The sequence below is a fragment of the Cadophora gregata genome (genome assembly GCF_030347475.1).
Source record: "Cadophora gregata isolate MNR1 chromosome Unknown scaffold_19, whole genome shotgun sequence".
Classification (NCBI taxonomy): domain Eukaryota; kingdom Fungi; phylum Ascomycota; class Leotiomycetes; order Helotiales; family Ploettnerulaceae; genus Cadophora; species Cadophora gregata.
This window is the reverse complement of record NW_026695942.1, coordinates 962,867-988,623: the sequence shown is the minus strand read 5'-3', so window position 1 is coordinate 988,623 and position 25,757 is coordinate 962,867. Positions and strand designations below refer to the sequence as shown.

The 25,757-nt window shown below is 48.8% G+C and overlaps 10 protein-coding genes across 10 annotated transcripts; 5 read left to right on the top strand and 5 right to left on the bottom strand.

Moving 5' to 3' along the window:
* Nucleotides 1–3,135, top strand: ONS95_007345 (uncharacterized protein; the record flags this gene model as incomplete). Its single annotated transcript, XM_058500848.1, has 2 exons — nt 1–856; nt 995–3,135. The coding sequence occupies 2 exons, from the start codon at nt 1–3 to the stop codon at nt 3,133–3,135; spliced, it is 2,997 nt and encodes a 998-aa protein (XP_058349665.1).
* A 689-nt stretch (nt 3,136–3,824) lies between these two features.
* On the top strand, nt 3,825–5,019 carry ONS95_007344 (uncharacterized protein; the record flags this gene model as incomplete). The annotated part of the gene is made up of 6 exons (XM_058500847.1): nt 3,825–3,832; nt 3,933–4,072; nt 4,141–4,326; nt 4,414–4,669; nt 4,751–4,808; nt 4,924–5,019. 6 exons carry the CDS (start codon nt 3,825–3,827, stop codon nt 5,017–5,019), a joined length of 744 nt encoding a protein of 247 aa, XP_058349664.1.
* An 871-nt stretch (nt 5,020–5,890) lies between these two features.
* RFC5 (Replication factor C (RF-C) subunit) lies at nt 5,891–7,051 on the top strand (the record flags this gene model as incomplete). The annotated part of the gene is made up of 3 exons (XM_058500846.1): nt 5,891–5,977; nt 6,022–6,644; nt 6,700–7,051. The coding sequence occupies 3 exons, from the start codon at nt 5,891–5,893 to the stop codon at nt 7,049–7,051; spliced, it is 1,062 nt and encodes a 353-aa protein (XP_058349663.1).
* A 373-nt stretch (nt 7,052–7,424) lies between these two features.
* On the bottom strand, nt 7,425–9,413 carry REX3 (RNA exonuclease 3; the record flags this gene model as incomplete). The annotated part of the gene is made up of 1 exon (XM_058500845.1): nt 7,425–9,413. One exon carries the CDS (start codon nt 9,411–9,413, stop codon nt 7,425–7,427), a length of 1,989 nt encoding a protein of 662 aa, XP_058349662.1.
* A 1,437-nt stretch (nt 9,414–10,850) lies between these two features.
* On the top strand, nt 10,851–12,942 carry ONS95_007341 (uncharacterized protein). The gene is made up of 3 exons (XM_058500844.1): nt 10,851–11,286; nt 11,398–11,453; nt 11,503–12,942. The coding sequence occupies exons 1-3, from the start codon at nt 11,017–11,019 to the stop codon at nt 12,446–12,448; spliced, it is 1,272 nt and encodes a 423-aa protein (XP_058349661.1). The 5' UTR covers nt 10,851–11,016; the 3' UTR covers nt 12,449–12,942.
* Nucleotides 12,943–15,542, bottom strand: ONS95_007340 (uncharacterized protein). The gene has a single exon (XM_058500843.1). The coding sequence runs from the start codon at nt 14,664–14,666 to the stop codon at nt 12,993–12,995; it is 1,674 nt and encodes a 557-aa protein (XP_058349660.1). The 5' UTR covers nt 14,667–15,542; the 3' UTR covers nt 12,943–12,992.
* A 444-nt stretch (nt 15,543–15,986) lies between these two features.
* On the bottom strand, nt 15,987–18,422 carry ONS95_007339 (uncharacterized protein; the record flags this gene model as incomplete). The annotated part of the gene is made up of 1 exon (XM_058500842.1): nt 15,987–18,422. One exon carries the CDS (start codon nt 18,420–18,422, stop codon nt 15,987–15,989), a length of 2,436 nt encoding a protein of 811 aa, XP_058349659.1.
* Nucleotides 18,423–19,736: 1,314 nt separating this feature from the next.
* On the bottom strand, nt 19,737–21,398 carry RRG9 (Required for respiratory growth protein 9 mitochondrial). Its single transcript, XM_058500841.1, has one exon. It carries the CDS (start codon nt 21,376–21,378, stop codon nt 20,263–20,265), a length of 1,116 nt encoding a protein of 371 aa, XP_058349658.1. The 5' UTR covers nt 21,379–21,398; the 3' UTR covers nt 19,737–20,262.
* Nucleotides 21,399–21,966: 568 nt separating this feature from the next.
* ONS95_007337 (uncharacterized protein) lies at nt 21,967–23,528 on the top strand (the record flags this gene model as incomplete). The annotated part of the gene is made up of 4 exons (XM_058500840.1): nt 21,967–22,018; nt 22,156–22,403; nt 22,453–23,208; nt 23,253–23,528. The coding sequence occupies 4 exons, from the start codon at nt 21,967–21,969 to the stop codon at nt 23,526–23,528; spliced, it is 1,332 nt and encodes a 443-aa protein (XP_058349657.1).
* A 197-nt stretch (nt 23,529–23,725) lies between these two features.
* On the bottom strand, nt 23,726–24,514 carry ONS95_007336 (uncharacterized protein; the record flags this gene model as incomplete). Its single annotated transcript, XM_058500839.1, has 1 exon — nt 23,726–24,514. The coding sequence occupies one exon, from the start codon at nt 24,512–24,514 to the stop codon at nt 23,726–23,728; it is 789 nt and encodes a 262-aa protein (XP_058349656.1).
* Nucleotides 24,515–25,757: the final 1,243 nt, after the last annotated feature.

Sequence of the window (25,757 nt, the reverse complement as noted above, 5' to 3'; positions counted from 1 at the left end):
ATGGCTGATCCGCAAGAACCTGCGGAGCTTGCAGGAGAAGGTGATCTTCGGGAGGACAAAGGCATGCGTCAAGAAGACTCCACCCGTGCCCCCATGGCAGAAGCAGAGCAAGCTACGGCAATTGTCAACGAAGACATGGACTCGAGAACCTCCCTCGCTGGTCGCAAGAGAAACCTGCAGGGGTTGGGCCACGGTGACAAGGAAAACGGCGAGGAGGTGGATGATGAGAGACTGCGAAAGCGTGTCAAGGACCATCAAGATCCTCCACTCGAAGGAGGATTGGTGGCCGGTATCACTTCACCACCTCTGGAGGTCTTATCAGTTGCACAGGCTGAAGCTGATACTGGACACCAATCTTCTGCTAGTGAGCCGTCCGTGTTCAAACTTCTGCAGGAGGAATCGCAGAAGAGCCAAGGCCCTGGGGCAGAGTCACACTCGATCTTTAATCTTATGGGTAAGGGTCCTAGAGACTCCGCGCCAAACGGAAGCACAAAGTCGGCAGCTGTGCCTTCTGCCTCATGGAATGGAGGTATTTCGACCGGACTACGGACTTCTTTTGCAGGCAAAGCACGATCATCATTTGGCCTCAAAAGTACTACAACACCTGCGCTTGTATTTCAAGATACTGTCACGTCAGCAGATCCTGTTGGTGGAGTTTCTGGTACTTCTTCAGTGCTCTCTACATATGCCGAATCTCCTATTGTTCCTTCGTCTAGCGAGCTCAACAAAGAAGAACAGGACAATCTCGATAGTGAGGAGAAGAAACTCCATCTGAAGGCTATCTTTGCTCAGTTCAGAGAACCGGCAGCCAGCAAGGTTGTAATGCCGCCTGTCAATAATGACAAAAATGCTACAGGTAAGTACATCTCGCAGAACCCTGCCACCATCTCGTCAGAACGTGGAGGAAACAGTTCTCTGTAACAACTTCAGTATTGTGTTTCTCAAGTTGCACAACGTTCTAGATTACAAACTAACTTTACATTCCCATTCTTAGGTGCAACTTCCAGATACACTGCGAAAGTAGATGACGACCGAGCCCAGTCATCTACTGCTGGCCAGGATCAACACGTACCGTTTCGGAAGCTGAAAAAGGCCGCGAGAGATAATCTGAGTCCTGTAGACCGGTTGCAATACAACGCTGCCCTAAAGGCACATAATGTCGCGAAGCGGGAGAAACGGGAGCGAAAACGAGGTCTAAAATCTAAAGAACAACCAGCCTCGTCCCTCGAGGAATCCGAAGTGTCAACAGGTTCCCAGAGTCTTGAGGGCAAGTCGCCTAATCCAATCCTTATCACCTCTGATAGCGAAGGACACCAGGACGAGGAGAATGCCACCAAATTGGATATCAGTCAGACTGGACTGAAACAGCCAGCGCCATTTGTGAAGCTAACCAAAAATCAAATCAAATTGCTGAATGAGGAGCAGCTTGAGGAGTATAATCGTTCTGTCAATACTCAGCTGGCCCAAAAGAGGCTTGAGAAAAAAGCCATGAAAGCCCAATCAAGAATTGAGGAGCTTCAACAAGCTAGCGAGAAGGTATCGGTTGCATTCACAAAAACATCTTCTCCATCCTACACCTTTCCAACCAGCCTTACGAAGATGATTGAATCGGGAAAGACATTTTACGCTCGCAAACTGCCTGCAGTGCCCGAATATGGGAACAAGAATGGTAGCTGGAAGCTGTACGAAATACTAAGCACAGATGCCAAACCTCTGCAAATCCATGACGTATCGTTCAACAGGTTTGCTCCGTACTTCTTGAGCTGTTGGAAGGCTGATTGGAGCTCCATGACCCAGAAGGTTCTTACTGCAGCATTTAGTATATATGTCACAAATTACTATGGCCATCTGATCGGTGTCGGCTCTGCACTTGAGAGTTGTCGCACAACAGCCTCAGCTTCCGATGCCATCACTCTCAAAGATGCTAAAGTGTTGGCAAATCAGCTCCTGCAACATTCAGGTCCTCCGCAAACATTACAGACAGTTCCCCTAACCATCCAGCCGGAGTCTGTCAACATATCTGATCCTGGCATCTCTAAGCCATATGTCAACAACGACACTGACACGATGATGGAAGATGCGGCAGATACTGTTGCCTCGAACGCTGGTCATGAGGTGGCTTTCGCGAACCCCCCAGATGCCGACGAAGAGCCAATCGATTTTGACCTGCGTCAAGCAGAATTGTATCTCCAACAGAGATATTACCCATCATCGGATCTGAACATCATGCATTGTCTTGCATGCTCAAAGACTGGCCACAAGACTCTGGAGTGCCCTTTGATGAAGTGTAGTATCTGTCAAACCAGGGGTATCCATTCGGAAGCCATGTGCCCTCAGAAGAAGCGCTGCAACAGGTGCAGAGAACGAGGCCATCAAACCGAGGCTTGCAAAGAAAAGTTGTCGCTGCCCAAGTCTGAGATGTCTTGTGATATATGTCACTCCCCAGATCACTTGGAAATGGCATGCCATTATGTCTGGCGCAGTTTTGATCCAAGACCAGAAGAAATCTTCACCGTTCAGAACATTCCCGTCGAATGCTACATTTGTGGTAACTCCGATCACTTTGGACCCGAATGTGGACTGCATAGAGGTGTCGCCCTTTCTGGGGGTCTCACATGGTCAAAGCATAATTTGAGTATGTATGTCGACCCTTCAAGCAATAACCGTGCAATATCTGCTGGAAAGGACTATTCAATACCACCTAAAGGACCAAAGAGGGGTAACGCGAACGATCCCATCACTATTGATGAGGAGAGTGATGCTGAACCCTTCATTCGTCCCAAGGTCTTGCCTTCGCACCCGAAAGGCGGAAAGATTCAGGTGCAACCAGTGCAGCAGAATCAACAGGCAGCAACGAAAAATGGAAAGCAGAACAAAAGCTGGCAGCCAGCTCCACCATCCCCTCCCTACCAGCGTCATCCGAACCCACCGAGAGCCTCGCGGCCAGACTTCGGATTTGACTACCCCTTCAATAATGCTTCTCAGAATCCTCCTTTAGGACCACGAGGTGGAGGGCCTAACAACTTTGGAGATGCCAATCGAGGTGGGAGGGGAGGAAGAGGAATAGGCAGAAGGGGTGGTGGCGTACCAACCAGAGCAGAACGACGCCGCATGGCAAATCAAGCCGGTGCCTAGGCTCCTCCTGGAGAGATATGAGTCACTCTGCCTGGATATCTTAGAGAGCAGGAAAAGACTAAGACTGCGCTATATGCTGTGGAAGAGCTCGTCGGGTATCATAATTTGTGACGAAGAGTTACTGGGCTCCTTCAATACATCAGGCCTCGAGAGGACACTGATAAGCGCCTCATCTGCACGTTCGTGGACATTACCGTTTCATGAAGATTCATTGTACTGTACGATATGTGGTTACATTTCCTCTATGAGCGTAAGCAGCGACACGATTCTCATTTTCATAAGAAACGCATCACAAGTGGCGTATGGCTGTAATGGGATTGACCATAAAAGAGTCCGAAGGCTCAGGATTTGCATGATAGATGGATAAACGGATGCATGGTAGCTCAGCTCAGCTAATTCATGATCATTTTCTCGCACCATTTGCATACTCTTAGATATTGACTTGTAACATGTCCTGTCTTCGTCCCGGAAGTGTCTGGTCAAAGAGTTGAGTAAACAGGAGTCGATGATTTCCTGGGGGGACGTATTCTTGTGCACTAGTGGGTGGTTACATAAAGCAACCCCGCAAAGTGAGAATTGCCCATCCAACAAGTCCGTCGACTCCAACCCCTCATTACTTTCCATTGTTAAAGCAAGTTGGCATCATAAGCAATTTCCAGAAAGTTATGACCATCGTATCCAGTCACAAGATGTTAGAGTATGAATATCTTCCTCCCATTCCTTAAAGTGCTAAGACAGGCAGGCCATGCCTTACTCCTAACGCCTGTTTGGAACATCACATTGACTTGACCACGCAGTCTCATCTCACTCGGCGAGAAACTCGCTTCAGAAGGCCCTCACAAAACCGAAGACACTCCCCGTCGAGTTCGCGGTCTCTTGGGTGGAAAATACATCTTCGACACCCTTGAAGCTAAATATGTGTGGGAGCATCCCTACTGTTCGTCAACGTCTCTTATTCAACATTACATCTCTACAGTCCAGATCCCCGAACTAATTCGCGTTCAGATCCATACTTCTATATTCCTTACAACACATTCTCGAGTGATGTTAAATTCGAGAAAGTCGTTTCCAAGAAAGGTTTCTACATCGCCAAGCTCACTTCGGGAAGTAAAAGTACAGATCGGGTAATCGTTTTCGAGACTTCCAAAGGGGAACTGAGTGACCTCGTCCGCATCGAAGTATCTGCTCTCGGTATGTACCACTGCCCTACCTTTGCCTCCCCCCACCCCCCATATTACATCTGCGCCAAAAAAAACATCTCCACTAAAGCTCCTTCAGACGCCTGGTTCGTAGAAGACGAGAAACTCCTTGGGCCACACCCGAAAGACCCCTACAAACGTGTAGAAACTATCCCTTCGTCCCGCGAGATCCGCATCGAAGTCGATGGCGTGGTCGTGGCGAAGAGCTCGCAGAATGTATTTCTGTTCGAGACGATGTTGAGGCCGAGATTTTACTTGGACCCGACTAAGGTCAACTGGAGTGTTTTGAGGGAGAGTGAGACGATTAGTTATTGTCCATACAAGGGGATGGCAAAGTAAGTTATCTTTTGATCTTTGGGGTGTATGAGTGGGTCTGGGAGAAGACGGAGAGACTATGATGCTAACGATGAATTTAGTTACTATCATGTTGATATTGGGAGCAAAACAATTGAGGATGCGGTATGGTATTATAAGGTAAGTCTGCTCCTCGAACAATATTTCTGTCATATTGCACATAGTACAACCTTTCCCTCATCAGCTAAGCAAGTCGAGGGCTTGAAGAGGAGCTTTGTACTAACTGTGTGTGAAGTACCCGACTGCTGAATCGGCACTGGTTGCTGGAAGACTGTGCTTTTACAATGAGAAGGTGGATGTGTTCATTGATGGTGTACAGGAGAAGAAGTGACCACATGGGTCATCTCCAAGACATCATTTATCATTAAAAGTCATTTACCGAGGGCAGCACAACTCACCCGTAGAATATGTTATTGACATGTGCTTTGTGAGTAAGGCAGTCCAACTCTGCTCCTTTCTTCTAATCACTCTATGGGTTCTTCTCAATCCCATCTAGCTTTTGTCCAGTCTATGGGCCAACATAGTAGAATATTCCACACCTCTACTATGACTGCAGTTTTGGAACTACCAAGCGTTTTGGGCGTCTCTTCCGGTATTCCAATATCACGAAACACTGCTGTCTTTGCATTAATCTTGTATATATTACAAAACCCTTGCTACTTGAAGAATAGATCAGGAATTGTACTTCGGGTCCGACTTCTCTGGGTTAGGAGTTATGAGATTAATGGATTGGTTGGGGGCAAGGATGTCAACAATGTCTCGCTTATAGAAAACCACCCTTTTTGCAAGGCATAAAGTCAGACTTACATATGAAGCAATCCTGAACGTATCTAGAACTTAATAGTCTTCTAAAGAGAGTATTGAATACATCCAAAAATGCATCAGGAAGTAAAATGGTACCAGAAGCCCGAAAGGCGGCAGATAAAGGTACTGAGTGCACTCGACGACATAGATACCTTCAATTCGGATCTGAGTCAAAGTTATAGCATCTATGAAAGAGATACGATTACATAGAGCATTAAATTTTCACTTTTAAGAAGAGAAAATCAAGCCACAAAATACTTACCCAGGTAAGTTAGCAGTTGAAGCTGTGGATTGTATCACGTGCAGAGCTCTTTACGCGGTCGCGTCGCGTCTTCTCCAGAATTTCAAACTTCAGCATCATCACCACCCAACGTCCAATCCACACAACCACTCCCAAAATGGCTCTCCTCGTCGATAAACACCGCCCCCGATCCCTCGATCAACTAACCTATCACCCTGAGCTCTCAGACCGTCTCCGTTCACTCGTACGTCCCTTCTTCTTCTCTCGAATCAATCTAACCACTTCCAGGCGCAAAGCGGCGACTTTCCTCACCTCCTAGTCTACGGTCCCTCTGGCGCAGGCAAGAAAACCCGCATTGTTGCAACACTCAAAGAACTCTACGGGCCCGGCGTGGAAAAGATCAAAATCGACTCCCGTGTCTTCCAAACAACCTCCAATCGCAAACTCGAATTCAACATCGTCTCCTCCGTTTACCATCTCGAAATTACACCCTCAGATGTCGGCAACTATGACCGCGTTGTGGTACAGGACCTCTTGAAAGAAGTTGCACAAACGCAGCAAGTAGATACGTTCGCCAAGCAGCGTTTTAAAGTAGTCGTTATCAATGAAGCCGACCATTTGACGCGAGATGCCCAGGCGGCGTTGAGGCGGACGATGGAGAAGTACAGTCCGAATTTGAGGTTGATATTGTTAGCGAACAGCACGGCCAATATAATTGCGCCGATTCGGAGTCGAACGTTGCTGGTTAGGGTGGCGGCGCCGACAGAAGGGGAGATATGTGACGTGCTAGAGAGGAGTGGCAGAAGGGAGGGTTGGGCAGCGAGTAAAGGGTTGAATGAGAGGATTGCGAGGGAGAGTGGGCGGAATCTGAGGAGAGCGTTGTTGATGTATGAGGCGGTACATGCGCAAAAGTGAGTTCCTCTCTACAAAGGGCGTACACAATCACAGATAACTAATGATTCCCAGCGAGAAAATAACCGACACAACACCCATCCCACCTCCCGACTGGGAAGCCCTCATCTCTCAAGTCGCCTCCGAAATCATGCAAGAACACTCCCCAGCCCGTATCCTCGAAGTCCGCGCCAAACTCTACGATCTCCTGACACATTGTATCCCTCCTACGACTATATTGAAGACCCTGACGTTTAAGCTGGTCACGCAAGTGGATGATGGGTTGAAAGCAGATGTGATCAAATGGAGTGCGTTCTATGAGCATCGGATTCGGATGGGTACGAAGGTTATCTTCCATTTGGAGGCGTTCGTGGCGAAGTTCATGAGGATTTTGGAGGAGTATACTATGGAGATGGATTTCAACTAGGGACGGGTGGAAAAGAGCCCAATGTTGTCAGATATTCTGGGATAGCGGCGTTGGTAGACAGGTATGGCATCTGTGGAGTAATGGGTACGAGTATATTAAGAGTTTTAGACATGTCTGCTCGTGAAGTAAACATGTTTCGCTTCCAGACCTCATCTTATGGATGATCTGGGCTACGTGTAAGGTCTTCAACCCGCCTTTATGTCGCCAGTAATCGGCTAATGATACATGTTTGATAATAATATACTGTAAGCCCCTCGATGACTTGCGGATACGGATTTACTAGATGTGATTCCTCTCAGGAGATCTCATCCTGTCAATAAGCCCCTCCAACATCCCCTATCTAAATCTGCCCCGTCCATATAATATCCAACCGCTAAGATTTCACTTCCCCATCTTCCATCTCACTCCTATCCCTCTTCCGTCCAGCTGAATCAAGAGGCAAAATCTTAATTGGCTCCTCCCTCTCCAACATCTCAACACTCAGTCCTCCTCCACTCGGTCCCTCCTTGAGCGTCGGCGGTCTAAACTCCCCATCCTCAACCCGCCACCCTTCCCTCTTCATCCTCTCCCACTCATTCTTCAACGCCAACTTGACCAAATCCCCCGCTGCATTCGCATCCTCTTTACTATCATGGCCTTCCATTTTACCATCAACAACAACCTGGATATGCCGGTTCAGATGAGTGGCCATGAGAGCTTTTAGACCATTGCGGTAGGGCAATCCTGCTTTATGAGGGTACAGGAGCGCGGTGTCAATTATGGTTGGGTGAATCATGCGGATGGCGTTGAGGTCGTTTTCGAGGCCGTGGCCGATGAGAGGGGTGGCAGGTGAGAGGTACGAGAAGAGGAGGGAACGAGCTGCAGCCGGGGAGTCGACTATGCGGAGTTTGGGCTTGGAATCCTTAGGTGTGGTTTCGTCTGGCATGGAGGCTGACCAGGGTAGAGCAGTAGCTATATCTTTTGGCCAGACTCCCGAGTAGCGAGAATTGAGATCAAGTATAGGACCCATAGGACGAACGAGGACGTCGAAGAGAGGATCTCCTGTGGGCCAGGACGTAGCAGTCAGACGAATGAGTTCGAGTCCGTAGACTGTATATCCCATCTCGCCATCGATACAAACCGGTCTATCGGATACTTTCTCCAGATTCTCCGGCGTTGTCTCGAAATTCAGAATAGCAGCTAATCGCTTAACCTCCGTGATCTTGAAAACATGATTCTCGGAATGTGTACACCCAGCTGAATCACCCATAGATTCTCCACAACATCTGTATTTCTTCTCTCGCTTTGCTTTGGGCTCAGCTGGGTTCTTGTCTGGCCAGTACGGCTTACCGAAATGGTAGGTACATTTCCCACCCGATGTTAGAGCGCCGTCTTCTTCTCTGCGGCCGGGGAAGACTTCGAAGCGGGTTTTGCATCGATCGCAGACTTCCCAGCCTTTGGCTGCTTCAATGCCTTCTTTCGCGGTTTGAATCTCGGCGTCTGTTGGAATGCTCGGGACATAGCCGTGTTTGACTAGCCCTGAAATGGGGGTATAAAGGCGGCGAAGGAGGGCGAGTTCTTCGTGGATGTTGAGACCGGTTTCGATTACTACTGGGGTAGTTGTAGGCTTGATGGTCGGGGCGGTGGCTTGGAGTGCCGCTTGTTTTGCTTCTTCTTGAGCGACTTCTTTTGTTCTTTCGTCGACCCATTGTTTGACGCTCATGCGTTTGTAGGTCATAATCTTGTTCTTTACAAGATTTGAATAGACAGATTGAGAAGCGGCAGCAATTTCTTCGAGATCCAAAGCTCGTATGATGAGTTCTTGATCGGAGAGGACGAGTTTCTGCTCATTATCGCTTGCATCCTTGCCTAATTCCGAGTTGAGTCGAACAAACTCCGTATGAAGAGCCTTTAGTAGCTTGAATCGTAGATCGTGAGATGCCGGGGATGGGTGCTTTAGGACACGTGGGTTCAAGCCTTCTTTTTTCAGTGGTGCCTTGACTGGAGCTTTTGGCGTAGGCTTCGACGGATGAGAAGCAGTAGATGAAGCTCCATTTTCAACCTTTCGCTTCAAAGGAGGTGGTGAGATTTCTCGAGTTGCTGCAAAACTCTTCTTGGCTAGCTTTTGGATCGGCTTTGAGATCTCTTTGTCCACCACGGCGGCATTTCTCTCAGACAATGGCCTGTCATTCTCATCATTGAGCTTTCGTCGTTTGCGTTCCCCACCGTAATCACTTTTAGAGCTCAGATGATCCTGAATTATGTTTGCTGGGTCTGAATCCCTCAGCTTGGGATCAACGTGCTTGAAGATACATCTCGGTAGGTTGCATGCTCCCTGATGTGGACAAAGAACCTCTGAAAAGAGGCCTTTGGCAGTGAACATGACGACCTGTGTTGGTGGTGACGATGAGAGGGATAACCAAAAGTTCGAGTTGCCTTTGCTGGTCGAAGATACTGTAGAGCTCTCAAGATTCGAGGAGCAAAGATGTTCTTGCTATGTCATGTGGTCTGAGGAGCTACGCAAAGCTGAAATTTTTGAATCATTGATCCGATAAGTAGATCAGACTGATTTCAATCGACCGAGAGCCGGTGGGAGTATGGATCCAAATTCAGAGAACTGGTCTTGAGATTGGACCTGATCATGTGGCTCGTGAAAGCCCTGGATGGTTGAAAGAGAGTTAGGATCTCGGATCTTGGGAAGCGCCTTGCTCCGAGTCCAACTAGTTTGAACCCATGTAACTGCCTGAACCTCAAGTCCGTCTGTTAGTTTCCTTCCTGGACGATGTATCTGAGGCAGTCGGGATAGCTTTGCGGTGTCGATGGGATGGATAAGGGCGAGGATCGATTGTCTTGTTTGCTGAAAACAGAAGCTTTGAGGTCCAGGATGTTACCAACGCCACAAGTTTAGCGAGAGAGCTTCAGCCTCTGTGGCTTGACCTTATTTACAATTCTAACCATGGACTTGTAGGGGTCCCAGTGATGTCCATTACAGGCATCTGTTCCCCTGCAACATTCCAATGCCCGATATCCGGATCTTGTCACACAACACATTCCCATCTTGGAAATGTGTCTCATGTCTTGCCAGCAGGCCTTGTCTTTCAACGACGACTTAAAGAACTCGCTTGCGCAACAAAGAATCATTTGGCCTAGGTAAGGTACGTAATTGGGATGGACATAATACCTACCTAAGGTAAGGTGCCTAGGTATCTACAGATATTAGAATCATTCATGCTGAATTACAGAATAAATAATATATCTTCGGACTTTCCCTCCGAGTACACATCGACATTCACCACCTGGACCCTTGCTATCAAGTGAATGCTGGGCAGTTTGAGCGGTGAGTGTCCTCAACCTTAACTTAATCCTTATCTTTGCTGCCTTATCGACGTGAGCTCTGATTCACTTGCGCAAGATAACAACCAAAACATCCCACCCATCTCTTCACATATTCTGTCCTCTTCCTCGCAAGATTCGGATTTTACACAGGTACACCTGCATTTGTCCTGCATCATTGATTGTCCTGCACTGCACTGCACTGCACTGCAGAGTGATCCCAGGGTCTCTCTGCACACCCAGACACCCTCCCTACAGCGCCCTATCGTCATTGTGCAGGCACCTGAACCCGTCCTACCCACTCACTACACTACACCACGCTACAGGCCACTGGAGCCCAGCGCATCGGCACGCGGCGCAGCCCAGCCAAGCTCGTTACTGGTCAGCTGTTTGTCTCGACCTCGTTCGAGGCAGACGCTGTCCACCTACAACTATCGCCGCATTGCTCCCCTTCACTGTCTGTTGGGACCGGGCCTTCCTATCGACTACAACAGTCATGGATTATACCGGAGGAGGTCGTGAGGCCCAGCATCTTTGTGTGCTGGTTCATGGGTATGCTATGACGTCCTGGATCTCCAGTGTACCTTCACCGTGGACAGCATGCTGACAAGACAATCAATAGCCTATGGGGAAACCCAAACCATCTCAAGGTGATGGCCCAGAGCCTTCGAGCAAAATATCCCGAGGAAAATCTGCACATTCTCGTCGCTAAGCGCAACTCTGGCAGCTTTACATACGATGGGATTGAACGTGGTGGCGAACGTGTCTGTTTTGAGATCGAGGAAGAGATAGAGAAGTTGGCACGCGCGGGGCAAGAAATCACACGGATATCTCTAGTTGGGTATTCCCTGGGAGGACTTGTGGCCCGTTTCTGTGTTGGCTTACTCGATAGCAAAGGATTCTTCGAAAAGATCAAGCCGGTAGTATGTCAATCCTGAAACGTGGAGAGGAAGACCCAAGTCGGAGTCAAGGGCAGTGTCCAGACCCAGTGTGGTCGTAGATTACGAAGAGTTGAATGTCGCTGACTTTGGCAGAACTTTACCACCTTTGCTACTCCTCATCTCGGCGTTCGAACTCCTCTCCGCGGATGGTTAGTACGCTTGGGTAATATAGGCGGAATGTATACTGATTGGATATAGGCACAACCATGTTTGGAATGTCTTGGGTGCACGAACACTGTCAGCCTCTGGGCGACAGTTGTTCACTATTGACAAGTTTCGAGAGACTGGCATGCCTTTGTTGGAAGTTCTGGCAGACCCCGAGTCGATCTTCATCAAGGGACTGGCCAAATTCGAACGCCGAACCCTCTATTCCAACATTGTCAATGATAGAAGTGCGGTCCACTACACTACCGGTATCACCAAGACTGATCCCTTCACAAACCTTGAAAAGGTCAAGATCAATTATTTAAAAGGTTACGAAGATGTTATTATTGATCCCGAGAACCCAGTTGCGCCAGTCGATCCGGAAGACAACGATACTAGTTTCTACAGTAGTCTCATCAGAGGTAGCCAGACCACTGTTGGGAGAGTTCCGTTTCTGATTGCCATGATATTCTTCATCCCACTTGGTGTCGTCGCATTCCTGATCAATTCTGGTGTCCAATCTTTCCGAAGCAACAGAAGGATCAGACTACATGAGAGAGGTCTTGCTGGTATTCAACCTGGAAACTACCGTGTCCCACTTCTGATCACCGGAATGCGAGAAGCAGTCGAAGACGTGTACGAGAACCTCAACAGTGCCCAGAGTCATGAGTATCTCGTTGCAGGAACCGAAGAGGAAGCGGCTCAAGAGGAACCAGGCTCTCCTATCATCGAGCGAACTCAATCCCATCTGCGATCCAAGTCTGATGTCTCGGTTGGAAAAGAAAAGACTGATCGACATGACCCTCCAACTCTTGCCCTTGCGCCCTACCAATTCCGTATGATTCAAGCTCTGGACAGTGTTGGCTGGCGTAAGTACCCCGTGTACATTCACAAAGTGAGACACAGCCACGCTGCCATCATTGTTCGAATGGAGAAGGCCAGTTTTGACGAAGGTCATGTCGTTTTGCGACACTGGCTTGATGAGGAGTTTATACTGTGATCCATTTCACTCGAGTTGGATTCCATCCAGAATCTCCATGAGATAGGCATATGATGATTGGTACGAAGATGATGGGTATTTCATTGGCACTTGAGTGAGCGTTTTTCTAGATGGTCATATTTGCTTCCAGCGACGGGCGTTACTCTAGAAGCGGCTTTGAAGCTTTTCTTTCCATTTACAGTCATTCCGAGCGTGAATATGTAAACTAGCAACGAAAAGCTACGTGCCTTGCAAGCTTCCTGGTCTTTGATGTGCTATTGTGCGGCAAATGACATGCCTTAGTTGAGTATGTCGAGAATGTTTCGACTCCTAGGACTTTAGTCCAAAGCGATCCTGTTGTGGATACCGCTCTCGGGAAAGCCATTTAAGTACCGTACCAGCTGCGATTCATGTCCTTTGCCTCGGAGTTAGCACGATCTTACGTTGCAAGCAGACTTTCCAAAGGCCACCTGATTCTTTCTGTTGTTCCAGTGGAGGGTGTAAGACATGGCAGAAGCTTATCTTTGCAGAATATTGTACATTTATTTGCTATACTATCCCAGGATCACGCATAGACAGTGAAACTAACAATATTAGTCACTCTTCCCCTTCCTCTCCCTCTACCCGTCCTCTTTCCAGATCTGCGCTCACTCCTAGATCCAAAGGATCCATCAAACTCACTGTCGAAGTCGTCTCCCCAGCTCTCTCCGAACAGCCTACCTCTCTTCCCTCTTACTCTAGGGAACTCATATTCATCACCAGACCACTTTATTATCCTGCGATCTCGACTCATTTGACTCGAGTCCCATTCCGGTTCAGACCAGACCGAGGAGTCGAAGGCCGTACTCGTCCCATCATCGAAGGATATAGACGAAGCTGGTGATCTGCCTCTCGTACTCGAGCGTGTAAAGCTGGGACTTTGCTTTCTCACATATCGAGTCACTCGCCCACTGTACTGGTCGCCTCTCAAAGTCTCATCACTCTTCTCGCTGATCTCATCAAATGCGGTCTCACTCATGAATCCATTTCTCGAACGTCCCCGTCCTGCAGAGCGAGCATACGAATTCAGCAAATCCACAATCGCAAAATCGAACCTCCCACCCGCATCCTTGACAGCTTCGTCCAGCGCCGCCTCAACACCTTCATCTCTCCTCGCCCCAGCTCTGAGCAAAACCTCAATCGCTTCCACAGGTCTACTCTTCCTAACCGCAATCTCCAACGGCGTCTGCGCCATCTCATTCCTGCAATTCACATCTGCCCCAGCTTCCACCAAGCACTCCAGCACTTCCTTCCTCGCCCACGCAGCCGCAACACTAATCGCAGTCTCTCCCGCCGTGTCCCTACACTCAATCGTACTGCCCGCCCCATGGCCCGTCAAACACCTCACCAAACCCACATCATCCAAACAACACGCGGCCATCAGCGGCGTCCCTCCCGATCCATCTACTGCGGCGTGAATACCGATCCCTGAGCTGAGAAGTAAGTCAACCATAGCAATACTACGATTGGCAATCGCTTCCGCGAGAGCAAGTTCTCCAGACGACGTGTGCAATTCCACAGCAGCGCCGTGAGCGATGAGGACTTTAGCTGAGGCGAGAGAGTCGTAGTAGGATGCAATATGCAAAGCCGTCACGCCTTCTCTCCCATTCCTACGATTCCTCATCTCAGAAGAAGCTGCAGAACCCGCTCCAGACCTCGAAACTCTGTCCACCTCCACACCCCAAACACACAACATATCGACCACACCACTCCAATCCCTCCTCGTAGCCCAATGTAGCGGCTCTCCAACAGTCAAGTCAGCACCCCGCGAAATCAACATCTTCGCAATACTCTCTCTGCTGTCCTTCTCGCGTATCGCAGCTTGGAGCGGAGATATTCCTTGAGCATTGAGACCGTTGATATCGGCTCCGTGGTCGAGGAGGATTCGGATGCATTCTTTGGAACCGTGGGCGATGGCTTGGTGTAGGGAATGTGTTTTCTGAAGGAGGGAGATGGAGTTGTGAGTCAAGATGGAGAGAAGAGCTGAGTGGGAGGAGGTGCTGATTGCGTGGGAGAGGGCGAGGGTTGGATCTGGGCGTTTGGCAGAGGTGCACGAGGACGTATATCTCCTGCTGCTGGTGCTGCTTCTGACACTTCCGTGATCTGAGAGTGAAGAGATGGAGGGGTAGACGTGTCGTGCTTGTCCTGGGACGTGGAATGGGTCTTGCCTTCGGAAAGACGGTCTCTTAACGGGCTCCATTGTTGGCTTTTTCGGTAGGTCGGGAATCTGGTCAGGCTGGGAAAAAGAGAGCAGGTCCGGCCTATTCGACGTGATATCGTGCGCCAGAGTTAATGATTCCAAATTGAGGAAGAATATACCGTCCAGATCATCCAGTAAAGCTGTCAGGACAATCGGCTTGACATAACAAACTCAACCAAGATACTTCGTAGAACAATCAACATATATTCATATTCTCTAACTCCCATTCTCGGGAGGCAAGACAGATAAGTCTCATCACCATCAGGCTGGGCTCTCAGAGCGGGCGCGTTCACGATCGGTCCACGCCCGAGAGAAGTGCCAGTCTCTCTCTCCTCAACTTGTACCAGCCCAGGGCACACTTTGTGACGAGGCTGCAACATCCACCCATTCAGCTGCGATGCGGTGCGGGGTGAGAGACCTGCATGCCTGCTCTGCCTGCATATGCATGTTCCTCATGCAGGGCCAGGGCACGAAACGAAACACCTGTGTTCCTCCTGAGCAAGACGCAGCCAATCGCTTAAGGAGAGCAGGGCGGCATAATGAGGCTTAGATGTGCTTCTTAGATACAGTACAGGAACCGGGCGATTAAATTGCCTGGTATTGTTCCGGGCGAGCGATGGGGATGGACGCATGAGATGAGTCCACTTCCAGTCGTTGGGTCCGCGTGAAAGATATGGGAAATGTATCAGAATTCTGTAGGCTGAGAGACTGTCACCCAGTTTTGACTTCAGCGCCGTGCTTCGCCTTTTTCCAGGCTAAGCGAAGGCGGCCCTCCATTCGCTTCGAATAGGGGCTCGACTGCTCTATGGTTAATGAAGTAGAGCTTTCAGATAGGCGAAGGCGTATGAAATGATCACCGGATAGGGGAACGAGTAGTCTTGACGTTTATTTCATTGTTGTTGGTATTGAGAAATTAACCTTGCTCTCTCAAGGAGCACATTATGAATTCATGTAGTATCCCTCCTATCCATGGCAGCCTTGCCATCCGTCCATCCGTCCATCCTCCCACTCATCCCATCCCCATATTGCCTGAAATGTAAGAGGCGAATCAACACCCGGCCCTCCTTCCTAGGACTAATAAAAGCAAAGAACTCCTTCCTAGCCTAGCGTCGCTCAGCTAGGCTGTTTAAAATGACTCCGAGAACGTACATACACCAAGCTTGACTTCAAAGCCCAAGAAAATCAGATACCCCATCGAACGCCCCGCCCTAGCCCTAGAGATCATAGCCAACCTGAACGCCAAATGCTCTTCCCTAGTAAAGCAAATTTTCGAACGAACGAAGCACCCGTCTAGAATGTAAAGCGAAAGTGAACTGCAAATTAAGTTATTGCTGCTGGCGAAGCAAGTGGTATAGTGCCAGCTGTCTTTGGTCGTTCTTCAAGTTCTGGAATCGGTAACTCGTTCGAATCTTGTCGTGATAACCTGAGTTTCTCGTCGAATAATGAAACCAGTCTGTCAGAGTACGAATCTAGCAATCCTGTCAGGACTGTCTCGCTGATGGCTTTTGCCTTCAGATTCTTCTCCCCTAATGCCATTGCCGTGAGGCGCAGCTCTTGGTCCAATTCCTGCAAAGCTTCCTCCCTTACTGTTTCGGATGAGAGCAGTTTCTTCCGATATGCTCGAAGTGTTCGACAGGCTTGCTCTGTCGCCATATTTAATGTGCCGAACTCACTAAAGTTTCCTGTACTCTTTGTTCTTCCTCGGGAGTCAAGCGAGGCAAGTGACGGACGTCTCATATCCTTTCCTTTCGGACTTGGTGGGCTCCGTGATCGATTTCGAACCGTACGGCGGATACCTGAATCGTCAGACGCAGAGACGAAATGCTTCGAGTTTACGGTAGGCACAGGTGGGGCCAGTGTAGGAGATTGCGTTGAGAGTCCATATCTCGATGTTTTCCTTCGAACTGCTCTCGGTGGTGAACGATTACCTGTTGGTGTCGAAAGAGGTGAGGCTCGCTGAAATTCGGCTAATTCTGCCTTTGAAAGTACTCGTCTGAGCGGCGGCCGACTCGACGCTGTGTCCTTGGGAGGAGATGGATCACGATTTATATTCGCGTCAATTGGTTCCGGAAATTCAGGTGTCCTGGGAGAAAGATCCCAGATCATGATCGTCCCATCAGCTCCTGTACTGATAAGAGTTTTCTGGTCAGAATCAGGGATTTCGAGCAACGCCACATCAGTGACACTAGCTGTGTGTCCCCATTCTCTGTCCAGGAAAGAGCCTGTGTTTCCGTCATATATTCTGACCGACTTGTCTGTACTCGAAACTCCGGCAAGTATGGTTGGCCGTCCAGGGGAAACGCTCGGCATGCCCATAACCAGAGAATCCAACACCACAGCATCTTGTGCCTCGTTATCGCTAACCTTGAAGGAACTGATAAGTCGCCCACTAGATATCTCATAGGTTGCCACAGTCCTGTCCAGTAAAGAGACCACAAAGTTGCCCATCTGATCCGCAAAACAGGCAGCCATCGATACTGGAGTTGCCTTGAGTGTGATGATGCGGACCGGTACCGCTCCCATCACCTCCTGACCACCCACATCTTTCTTCACTATCTGTCTGATGTGAATTGTTCTGTCTGTAGAGCAAGAGATCAACTTCTCACCATTCTCTGCAAAGAACAGGCCGCAAACGCTGGCGGAGTGGTCGTCCAGTGTCTGCATCAGAACCCATTGATCTGACATCAACCGGAACAGCTGGACTGTACGATCTCTACCACAGGTTGCTATTAATGTGCAATCTTCGGTTTCGTAGATTGCAATATCTTGAATGTTCGACATATGAGCCCTCGTTTCGAAGACACAGCTCTGGGTAACTGGGTTTATCACTCTCAATACCCCATACCTATCTCCAGTAACCAGAAATGCGACTCCTTTCGAAGCGCGCACAATTTGACACTGGTTCGGAAGTTCTTCCTCGTTTGCTGGGAGCTGTTCTACTTCCACTGCTAAGGAAGCTTTACTGCTACCATCTAGATCCCAGAAGACGACAGTACCATTTGCAGACCAGGTTAGAAATGCAGCTTTCATCTCGTTGTCGGGTGAGAGCAGCCTGACACCAAGTACCGAGTCACCATGCGCTGGAAATGGTGTGTTCTGCATTTGGGGATCCGCATCATCTGATCCTGGCATTGATATCTCTATCGAATGTTTTGAATCGACAGTTATCAAGCTTCTAGCGGCGTATCCCATTGCACAGAGACGTCCGGCGTCATTTGACGGGTTAGACTCCACGACCGAAGGAGTTGGAGATTCGGGAGGTGTCGCAGGATTCAATAAATGGTCTAGGCTCATCGACCTCACGTTCCCATTCCGTCCTCCGATTCGTACTCTTCTCGCTTCCGTATCCACGGCGATACATGTGATATTGAAACCGGTGGTCGCGAGCTTCATCAGTCTTGAACCTTCTGTATCGTCAAGTAAGCATACGTCCCCCTTCTCAGAGCAGACGATTGCTTTATGTTCCGAGATTGCTGCCAAAGTCGTGAATGTCGCCTCTACCAAAGGACCAAGTAGGACATTTCTTCCTGTCAAGGTCTTCAGGGTAGGTATTGCTGGTAGTGGTATTGGTGTTCCATCAAGAGCAAAACGCTGTTTTGATGGTGATACTGGCCGACTGTCTTCCACTCTCCATATCTTAATATGTCGAGTCCCGATGCTATTAACATTAGATGTGCATTCCCAGAGCTCCTGAAGTAGGCTTACGTGACTATACTGCTTCCCAGCCACACCATCTGCTTGATAAAGCTGGTGCATTTGTTACTAGAATGTAGTTTCGCAGCACCCGTTCTCTGATTGATCGACCAAACATAAAGAAATCCATCGTTTGGAGACCCCAAGCTCGCCAGGTATTTCTGGTCCGGACTGAACGCAACAGCGCGAACACCAAATGTATGCTCGTTCAAGATCGCCAAGGGCCTGTCGGAAGAAGTATCCTGGAGAGAAAATATGAGAACTCGAGGCGAATATCCTGTCTGCGCAATGTCAACAAGCGGTAAACACAGCACCCACACCAGCAACTCCTACCTCGCCAACGGCTAGAAACCTCCCATCCTGGCTTATGGATAGACATGTAGCCGCCTTTATCCTCTCCCTGCTAGTCCACGTCTTGGAAGCCGAGGAGTCACCCCATTCCAAGCTCGTATGTGGTGTAGAAGGAGAATAAGGGACCACCGAATCGCGTAGAGCTATTACCGCTCTATTGCGGCTATCGTTGGCAGTATTCGTGGGCGTAGAAGGTGAAAAGGATGTCGCAATTGCCGTATTTAAAGCAACGGCAGTCGGACGGGCTCTGAAGAACCGCTGGGAGTATTTCGAGGTATCGTCAACATTGACCACGACAGCTGCCGCACCAGCTGTGTACGCAAATAGTCGGGAAGATGAAAGGCTGTCGAAAGCGGTAGGCGAAGAGACTGTGGTTCCAATTATCCTCTTGAGAGATAATCCGGACTCGTATAACCCGCGAGGCTTGAATGGTGAGCGTGGTGTACGTGGGAAGGGAGAGTTCGAGGGAGTGAGTTTGAGGCCGAGTCCTGTATTTGCTGCGAATGTTCGCTGGTTCGACGGAGTTGACGCCATAATCAAGCCATGAAGAGGTGATCAATTGGACTCGGAAGCTGGCTATCGGAATCGATTCGTGATCTCGAGTATTGCCTCTCTGTTCCTGAAAGAAAAGTGCGAGGTATTGTCGTTGTCGCTTTCGCTGGGGTGAGCTCGAACATGGGAAACAAATGCTATTGTTTATTTTGTCTTAGACTTGCACGACAAACAATCCGTTAATGGTTTAGCATTGTACTTACAGTGGCAGATCGTCACGATCAAGAGCTGTAAAACACGACGGCGACAGAAGTGAGTTGAATTGAATTGAACGACAGTGACAGTGAGAAAAGTGCAGTGACTAAACTCTGTTTTCGAGGATGGAGACTCGTCTGTATCTAAAGTGCATCCGTGCCCCAGCTTGCAGAGGAGCCGACGCTTGTCAGCCCGGAGAAAGGCCTGTGCGAGCGCGCCGCTTGCAGCGTGTTCAGGGGGCCACAGAGGAAAGGTTCCCTGTAGCAATAACGGGCAAGCCCTCAATGTCACCACAATGCCGCTGTTGAAGCTCCTTATTGGCCACCACAGAACATCTCAGTCCTTAATTCAGTGGCTATCACATGGACATGGGATGTAGTCCTGACGTGCAAGTTTTGTTACCTATCCGAGATCTCTCCTTATCGGTACCAACTTTTCTTCTTGCAATATGCCTCTCGAAATAGCAAAAAAATAGTCAATGCGATGTGTTTCCCCATAATCAATGGCCAACATTTGACAAATAGAACGGCTTCCGTGAAGAAACTTCAATGTCATACATCTGCTATGGATATAGCATGAACCAATCAAATTATGTACAGGGTGCTACTCCTAGGACTGCCATTTTCAACCAAGATCCAGCTGAACCATGGTTTACAGATCTCTGCAAGGCTACCTTTTAGCATGAGAAGATGCTTGCGCAGTCTTCCAGCTGCAAGGCTAGCTTCCATCTGTACCGCCAATCACTTTGCGGAATCCAGTACCTCTCCAATACCGTGTAACACCAGCATAACTTTCCCAAATGATCCTACAACATCTTATCAGAAAGGCTTCCAGCCTCATCACCAGACTCAGGCTTCTGTACAATCCGTCTGGCTGTAGTAACGAGAGCTGGAGGTCCTGGTCTATCCTGCTCAAGTTGCTTTCTCAACATCCATTCTGGCTTTCCATTTCCAATACCTAGTTCCCTCCACTTTTTAGGCGGTTTGACTCCCAGGTCCGCATATCTGGCCCAAATAGCTTCTCCCCTCTTTTTCCATCGTCGCTGTCGATCCGTCTCCTCTTCTGGATCAGGTGTCCATTTGGACTTGAGAATTCGGCGGATGGACTCCGGCGATACTTCGAATTCCTGAGATAGTGCCCAAGTCGTGTAATATTCCGGCATTTGGGCGTGTAGAGCTCGGATACCTGCCATTGCGTCCGGAGATAGCTTCTTCATTGGTTTGTATCCGTCTGGGTATTTCGCTTTGATTCTCTCCTTCTCTATCATCCAGGGTGCTCGTGGAGGAGGAACCCAACCGTCCTTAGGTCGTTGCCTGTCATCTTCTCTGCCTCTGGGGCTCCTGGATTGGGACCTTGCATCCTTTAATAAAGAGTCCTGCCGTGGAGGAGCCCGAGGGTTATCGAAATGTATTGTCAGACCCGTGTTACCGGTTCCTCCAGTCCTCCTTACTAATTTCTTTGACCCATCCTCAGCCGGATGTGTATCCGTTTTCGTGAAGGTTCTGGCATTTTCGCTTTTCCTTACAGCCCAATCTTCACTCTTGGATTTTTTCTGCGGCATATCCTTGAGCAGAGACTCCAAGGGCGTTTCATGTTCTGGTTCTCTCTTCGGTTCCGTTTTTTTGGCTGGCGAGTTCAACGGTGATTCAGCTAAAATGGAATCTATCGCATCGAGTGAAAACTCCACAACTGGATTCTGAGAAGTTGCCTCTGATTGAGGCTCCGTTGTGCCAGCTTCGAGAGATGTTGCAGAAGAGTAAGTTCGTCTGGATGAAAGAGGTGTGTTGAGAGCTCGAGAAGTTCCAGTTCGAATTGGAAATCTTCGCACTTGGTGCGCTGCTTGCCTGGGCAAGGAGACATCTACATGTGCTACATTTCGAATAAAGAAGCTGAGGGTATTAACAGTGCAGCGGCAAGTCATCGTCGATTTTGTTGTGGACTGGTAAAGGAGAGTGAAAAAGTCCAAGCTGCTTGCTGTACCGAATATAGGTGGAATAAATTTATTCCGTACCCGGTTATCGTTGTCTTATCGACACAAGCGAGGCAATTCAGGGGCTGTCGATGGAGTACAAAGTCTGACAAAATAAAAACATCTCGGTAACGGAGTCTGGTGTTATTATTTGAAGTTATCCATTTTAGCCTCAGTTTCGGAACTATCAGGGGTTTTATGTATCCGAATGCTGCCATATGTTTTGAACAGTTTATTGCCACCAAGGCCTTCGCTTCCGAACGTGGAATCAATGATGCTTCCATGTGATCCCTTCATGATGGCGGGGAAGTTTACCAACCCTCTACATACTTTCCTAGAACGAGAACATTCACTTAGTGGCATACAGTTCCATTATACTTTTCTCGTTGGATATTTTCGCTTCCTAAATATTGATCTTTCATTTCCTCTATTCTTGCACATATGTCGTGGACAAACCCGTTCAGGAGGAATGATGAAAATACTCGCCATGCTTGGGGATATACTTTTCAATGGACGCCTCAGCATATGGTGCCAGAAGATATGCATCATATGAAATTCTCTTATGACACACTGGGAGAAGAATGTTTGAATCGTAAGCAAATTATCTTTGGCATTTGCTCCTAGGGACATTGAATTGTCAAGCTTTACATTTGCCACCTGGATGTGTACGAACATCCACCTGGACAACATTCTGGGCCAATATGCTCTACCACGACTAACAATTTACAGGCCTTGACAAGATTTCACCACCTACTACAGGTGAAATCCCTCGAAATCAAAGCAGATTTCCCTCCAAAGAGACAAGCGAAATTCCGAGAAGAGACTTGTACGCTCTGTTACGAGATAATGCTTCCTCAGATGAGAAACTAGGCCAACTATGGAAAGAAGTGAACACTATTCCGGACTGGGTGGACTGGGACCAAATTGCTCGAGGTCAAGATGTATTCTACAGATACGGAGGAGTAGCTTTCACAGCTGTAAGTGGTCTCATCTCTGCCGTCGAGCCATATATTGACAACATCAAAGCTCGCATATCAATCTCTACTAGGAGGCATGGGAGCAGCAAGAGTATCCGAAGTCCTCGCTCGAACAGGTGGCTTCTCAACCAAAGTCGCCAAAGCCCGAATGTACGAAACGACACAACATATCCTGCAAGTAACACGCTCGATTGAAGCAATTCAACCTGGCGGCGAAGGCCATGCTTCGACCATCCGAGTCCGCCTCCTTCACGCCGCCGTTCGACGACGTATCATGACCCTTGCAAAGGAGAAACCGTCTTACTACTCTGTCTCAGACTTTGGTGTTCCCATCAACGACCTCGATAGTATTGGAACTATCAGTACTTTCTCTTCCACTTTGATCTGGGTCGGTTTCCCGCGGCAAGGGATCTGGCTCCGTAAACAAGAAATTCTGGATTATCTTGCGCTGTGGAGATTAGTGGCGTACTATGTCGGGACGCCAGATGACTATTTCGCCACGCCGGAAAGTTCAAAAGCTATTATGGAATCTTTGTTGATTTCGGAGATCCAGCCGAGTGATATGTCGAGGGTGCTAGCGAACAACATCATCCTTTCGTTGCAGGGACAGCCGCCCGCTTATGTTTCTCGGGACTTTCTAAATGCGAGCGCGAGGTGGCTGAACGGGGATGATTTGGCGGATGAGTTGGGCTTAGGGAAGCCGAACTTGTACTACAAGGCGTTAGTTGCTGGGCAGTGCTTGTTCTTCATGTTTTTGTGTTACACGAATCGTTCGGTGGCATCGTGGGATAGGAAGCATGTCAAAGTATGTAGGACTGCGAGATTTGAGTGATTTACTGACAATTACAGGCTTTGAGACGCATTTTCTACCACGTTATTGTTGAGAACAAGGCACATGGTTTAGGGGAAGAAACGAATTTCGAGTTCAAGTATATTCCCAGTCTAGATACTACTACCTCCATGGGAGATTATATATCTGAAGGGAAGGAATCAGTCGTTGAACGACGGAACTTGCAGGCGTTTGTCATAGGCAGTACGATCGTGGGTTTAGTTTCATTGATTGGGCTTCGGATGACATGGGGAGTTTTCGGTGGCCTAAGGGCGCTGTGGATATCACGGAATTAAAGAGTAAATGGAAATGGTTGTTATTACAGCGATGAGATCTACTCTCATCCAATGAGTTCCTATTGTACAATTTCCATATTCCTCATCATGCAAACGCCAAAGACACATGCTCGATGCAAACGCAGAGCTTCCCTGGTACGCCACCAATGAACTCCAGATGCCATCTCAAATAACCATGCTCGGTTCCGTTCCCATTCTCATGACTTCTGCTCCATCAACTCTACGGGTGGCCGTGACGTATGCGCAAAAATAGGCTTCTCTTGTTCGATCGGGCTGATCTCATTCTCGCCTGTCAGATCCTCCACCGAAATAGCCGGCAAGTTCGGACTGTGGCCATGCTCGCTTGGGTTGTAGATGGTGGTACTGGAGCCGCTTCTCGTCCTGATGACTCTGCCCTCCTCTCCATCACTGATCGGACTGGCCGGCAAGTCAGTTCTAGGCTTAGCATGCAGCTTGGCCAAGGCCTCCGCCAGATCCTCTGCATGTACCAGCTTATTCGGCGCATCCTCGAGCTTCATTTCCCAGCCGTGAGGTGGAGATGGTGGTGGCGAGATGAAGAATAGCTTGCCTGCGTCTGGCAAGTTCAGGTGCTCATCCTTGACTTCGATGGAGGTTGGTTGGCCGAAGTAGACTTTTACGCGCTCACCCATGATGGCTTCACCGTCGAGAATCTGGCGGATTCGGATGGCAGATGCTTCATCGAAGAAAGAGACAATAATGCGTCGGAATGATTTGAGAGGTGCCCATGAGTGGATTGGGGCGGAGGTGTTGATAAGCTCTCGGATGGTTTGGAGGTTGTCGGCGCGGAATACCGAGGAATCCTGCAGGTTCGTAATAATGAGAGTGTTTGATGGAGGTGTGGGCATTTGCAAAGGAGGAATTGCAGAAAGATCGATAGACATCTTCACTCTTGATGCGCGCGAAGATGGTCGAGATGTTGGTGGCGAGTTGGGAGAGGTGGGGGAGGATAATGTATCGGTCGACATCTTTGAAGGTTGGTGTTGAGAAGCTTGTGCTATCGCATAAAGAGTTGGTTTAGTCTGTTGTATTTGAGTGTAGTGCAATGCAAGTGACTGTTGTGAGTGTCAAGCTGTTGTCTTTACCAGAAAGATCTCAGAGGCATCTGGGTGGTTTATCTATCTTGTCGGTCAAGTGTCAAGCGTGGATGCGGCAATGCGCTGGAAGCCGAGATGTGCTTGGCCTTTCGAGGCTATGCTCTTGAACGGAAATTTCTGACCACTCAGCCCCAGCCAACAGCACTTCAAGACGCAAACAGAGACTTCTGGAACCCCACAGACTGACGGAGCGAGTCCGTTGATTCCAACCTCTTACTCGTGCCGTATCCTAAGCCTCTGTGGAGCTGCTGTTCCGTCATCAGTAATTTTCCCTGCCGAGCATAGTCTCTCGCTTGTTGTCAACACTGCCCGTCAGAGGATTGGCTCGATCGCCCTCACGACACTAGGTATGCGCTCTATCACGTTCGAGAGAGGCTTGGCCATGGAGAGAAAGAATGCGGAGGAGGAGTTATCCGATCCATTCTGGCATACGTTGCGGCAGTTGTGGATCTGTCGGATTGTTGAGAGGGGCTGGGTAAGGGTTTATGCCGTTAGTTCCAATTATCAAGGAAGTTCTTCATTGCTGGCTCTTGGATCAATAGTCAACTCAGCTTGCGTTGTAGGGCTGGTACGGTCAAGATCTTTGACGCCCTCCTGATCTCACATGCTCAACAGCGGCAAATCCGCTTGAGAATTGTTTGGTATCTCCAAGCGGTCAAGAGGTGGCCATGAAACACCTTCGACTGCTGCGGCAAGAAATAAGGCGTTCTGTGAATTACAATCGTGTTTGGTCATTCATTGACATGGGTATCCTGATCACCAGGGCAGTATCAAAAGTGTCATATGCTTTTTGTGTTTGTTTGACTTTTGGCGGAGTAACTGGAGGGGCTTTGGCAAGACAAGACGGCCGATCTCTGGACATCGACATCGAGGTCACCTAAGAAGCCTGAGGTGACAAAGCATGTTCACTGCCTCTATGGACCACAAATTATACTTTCAGGACAATTCAAGTGGAAGAAGTCCAAGGCAGTGTCAAATGAGTACGTTCACGTGACCGATCAGTAGCGTGCCAGATGCGGCTTTCAGATTCAGCCTCGAAGACTCGTAACTCCAATCTCCCTACACAGCACCGCAGCGCAGTAAATTGGATACAGCAAAAGGCTGAGCTGTCAAC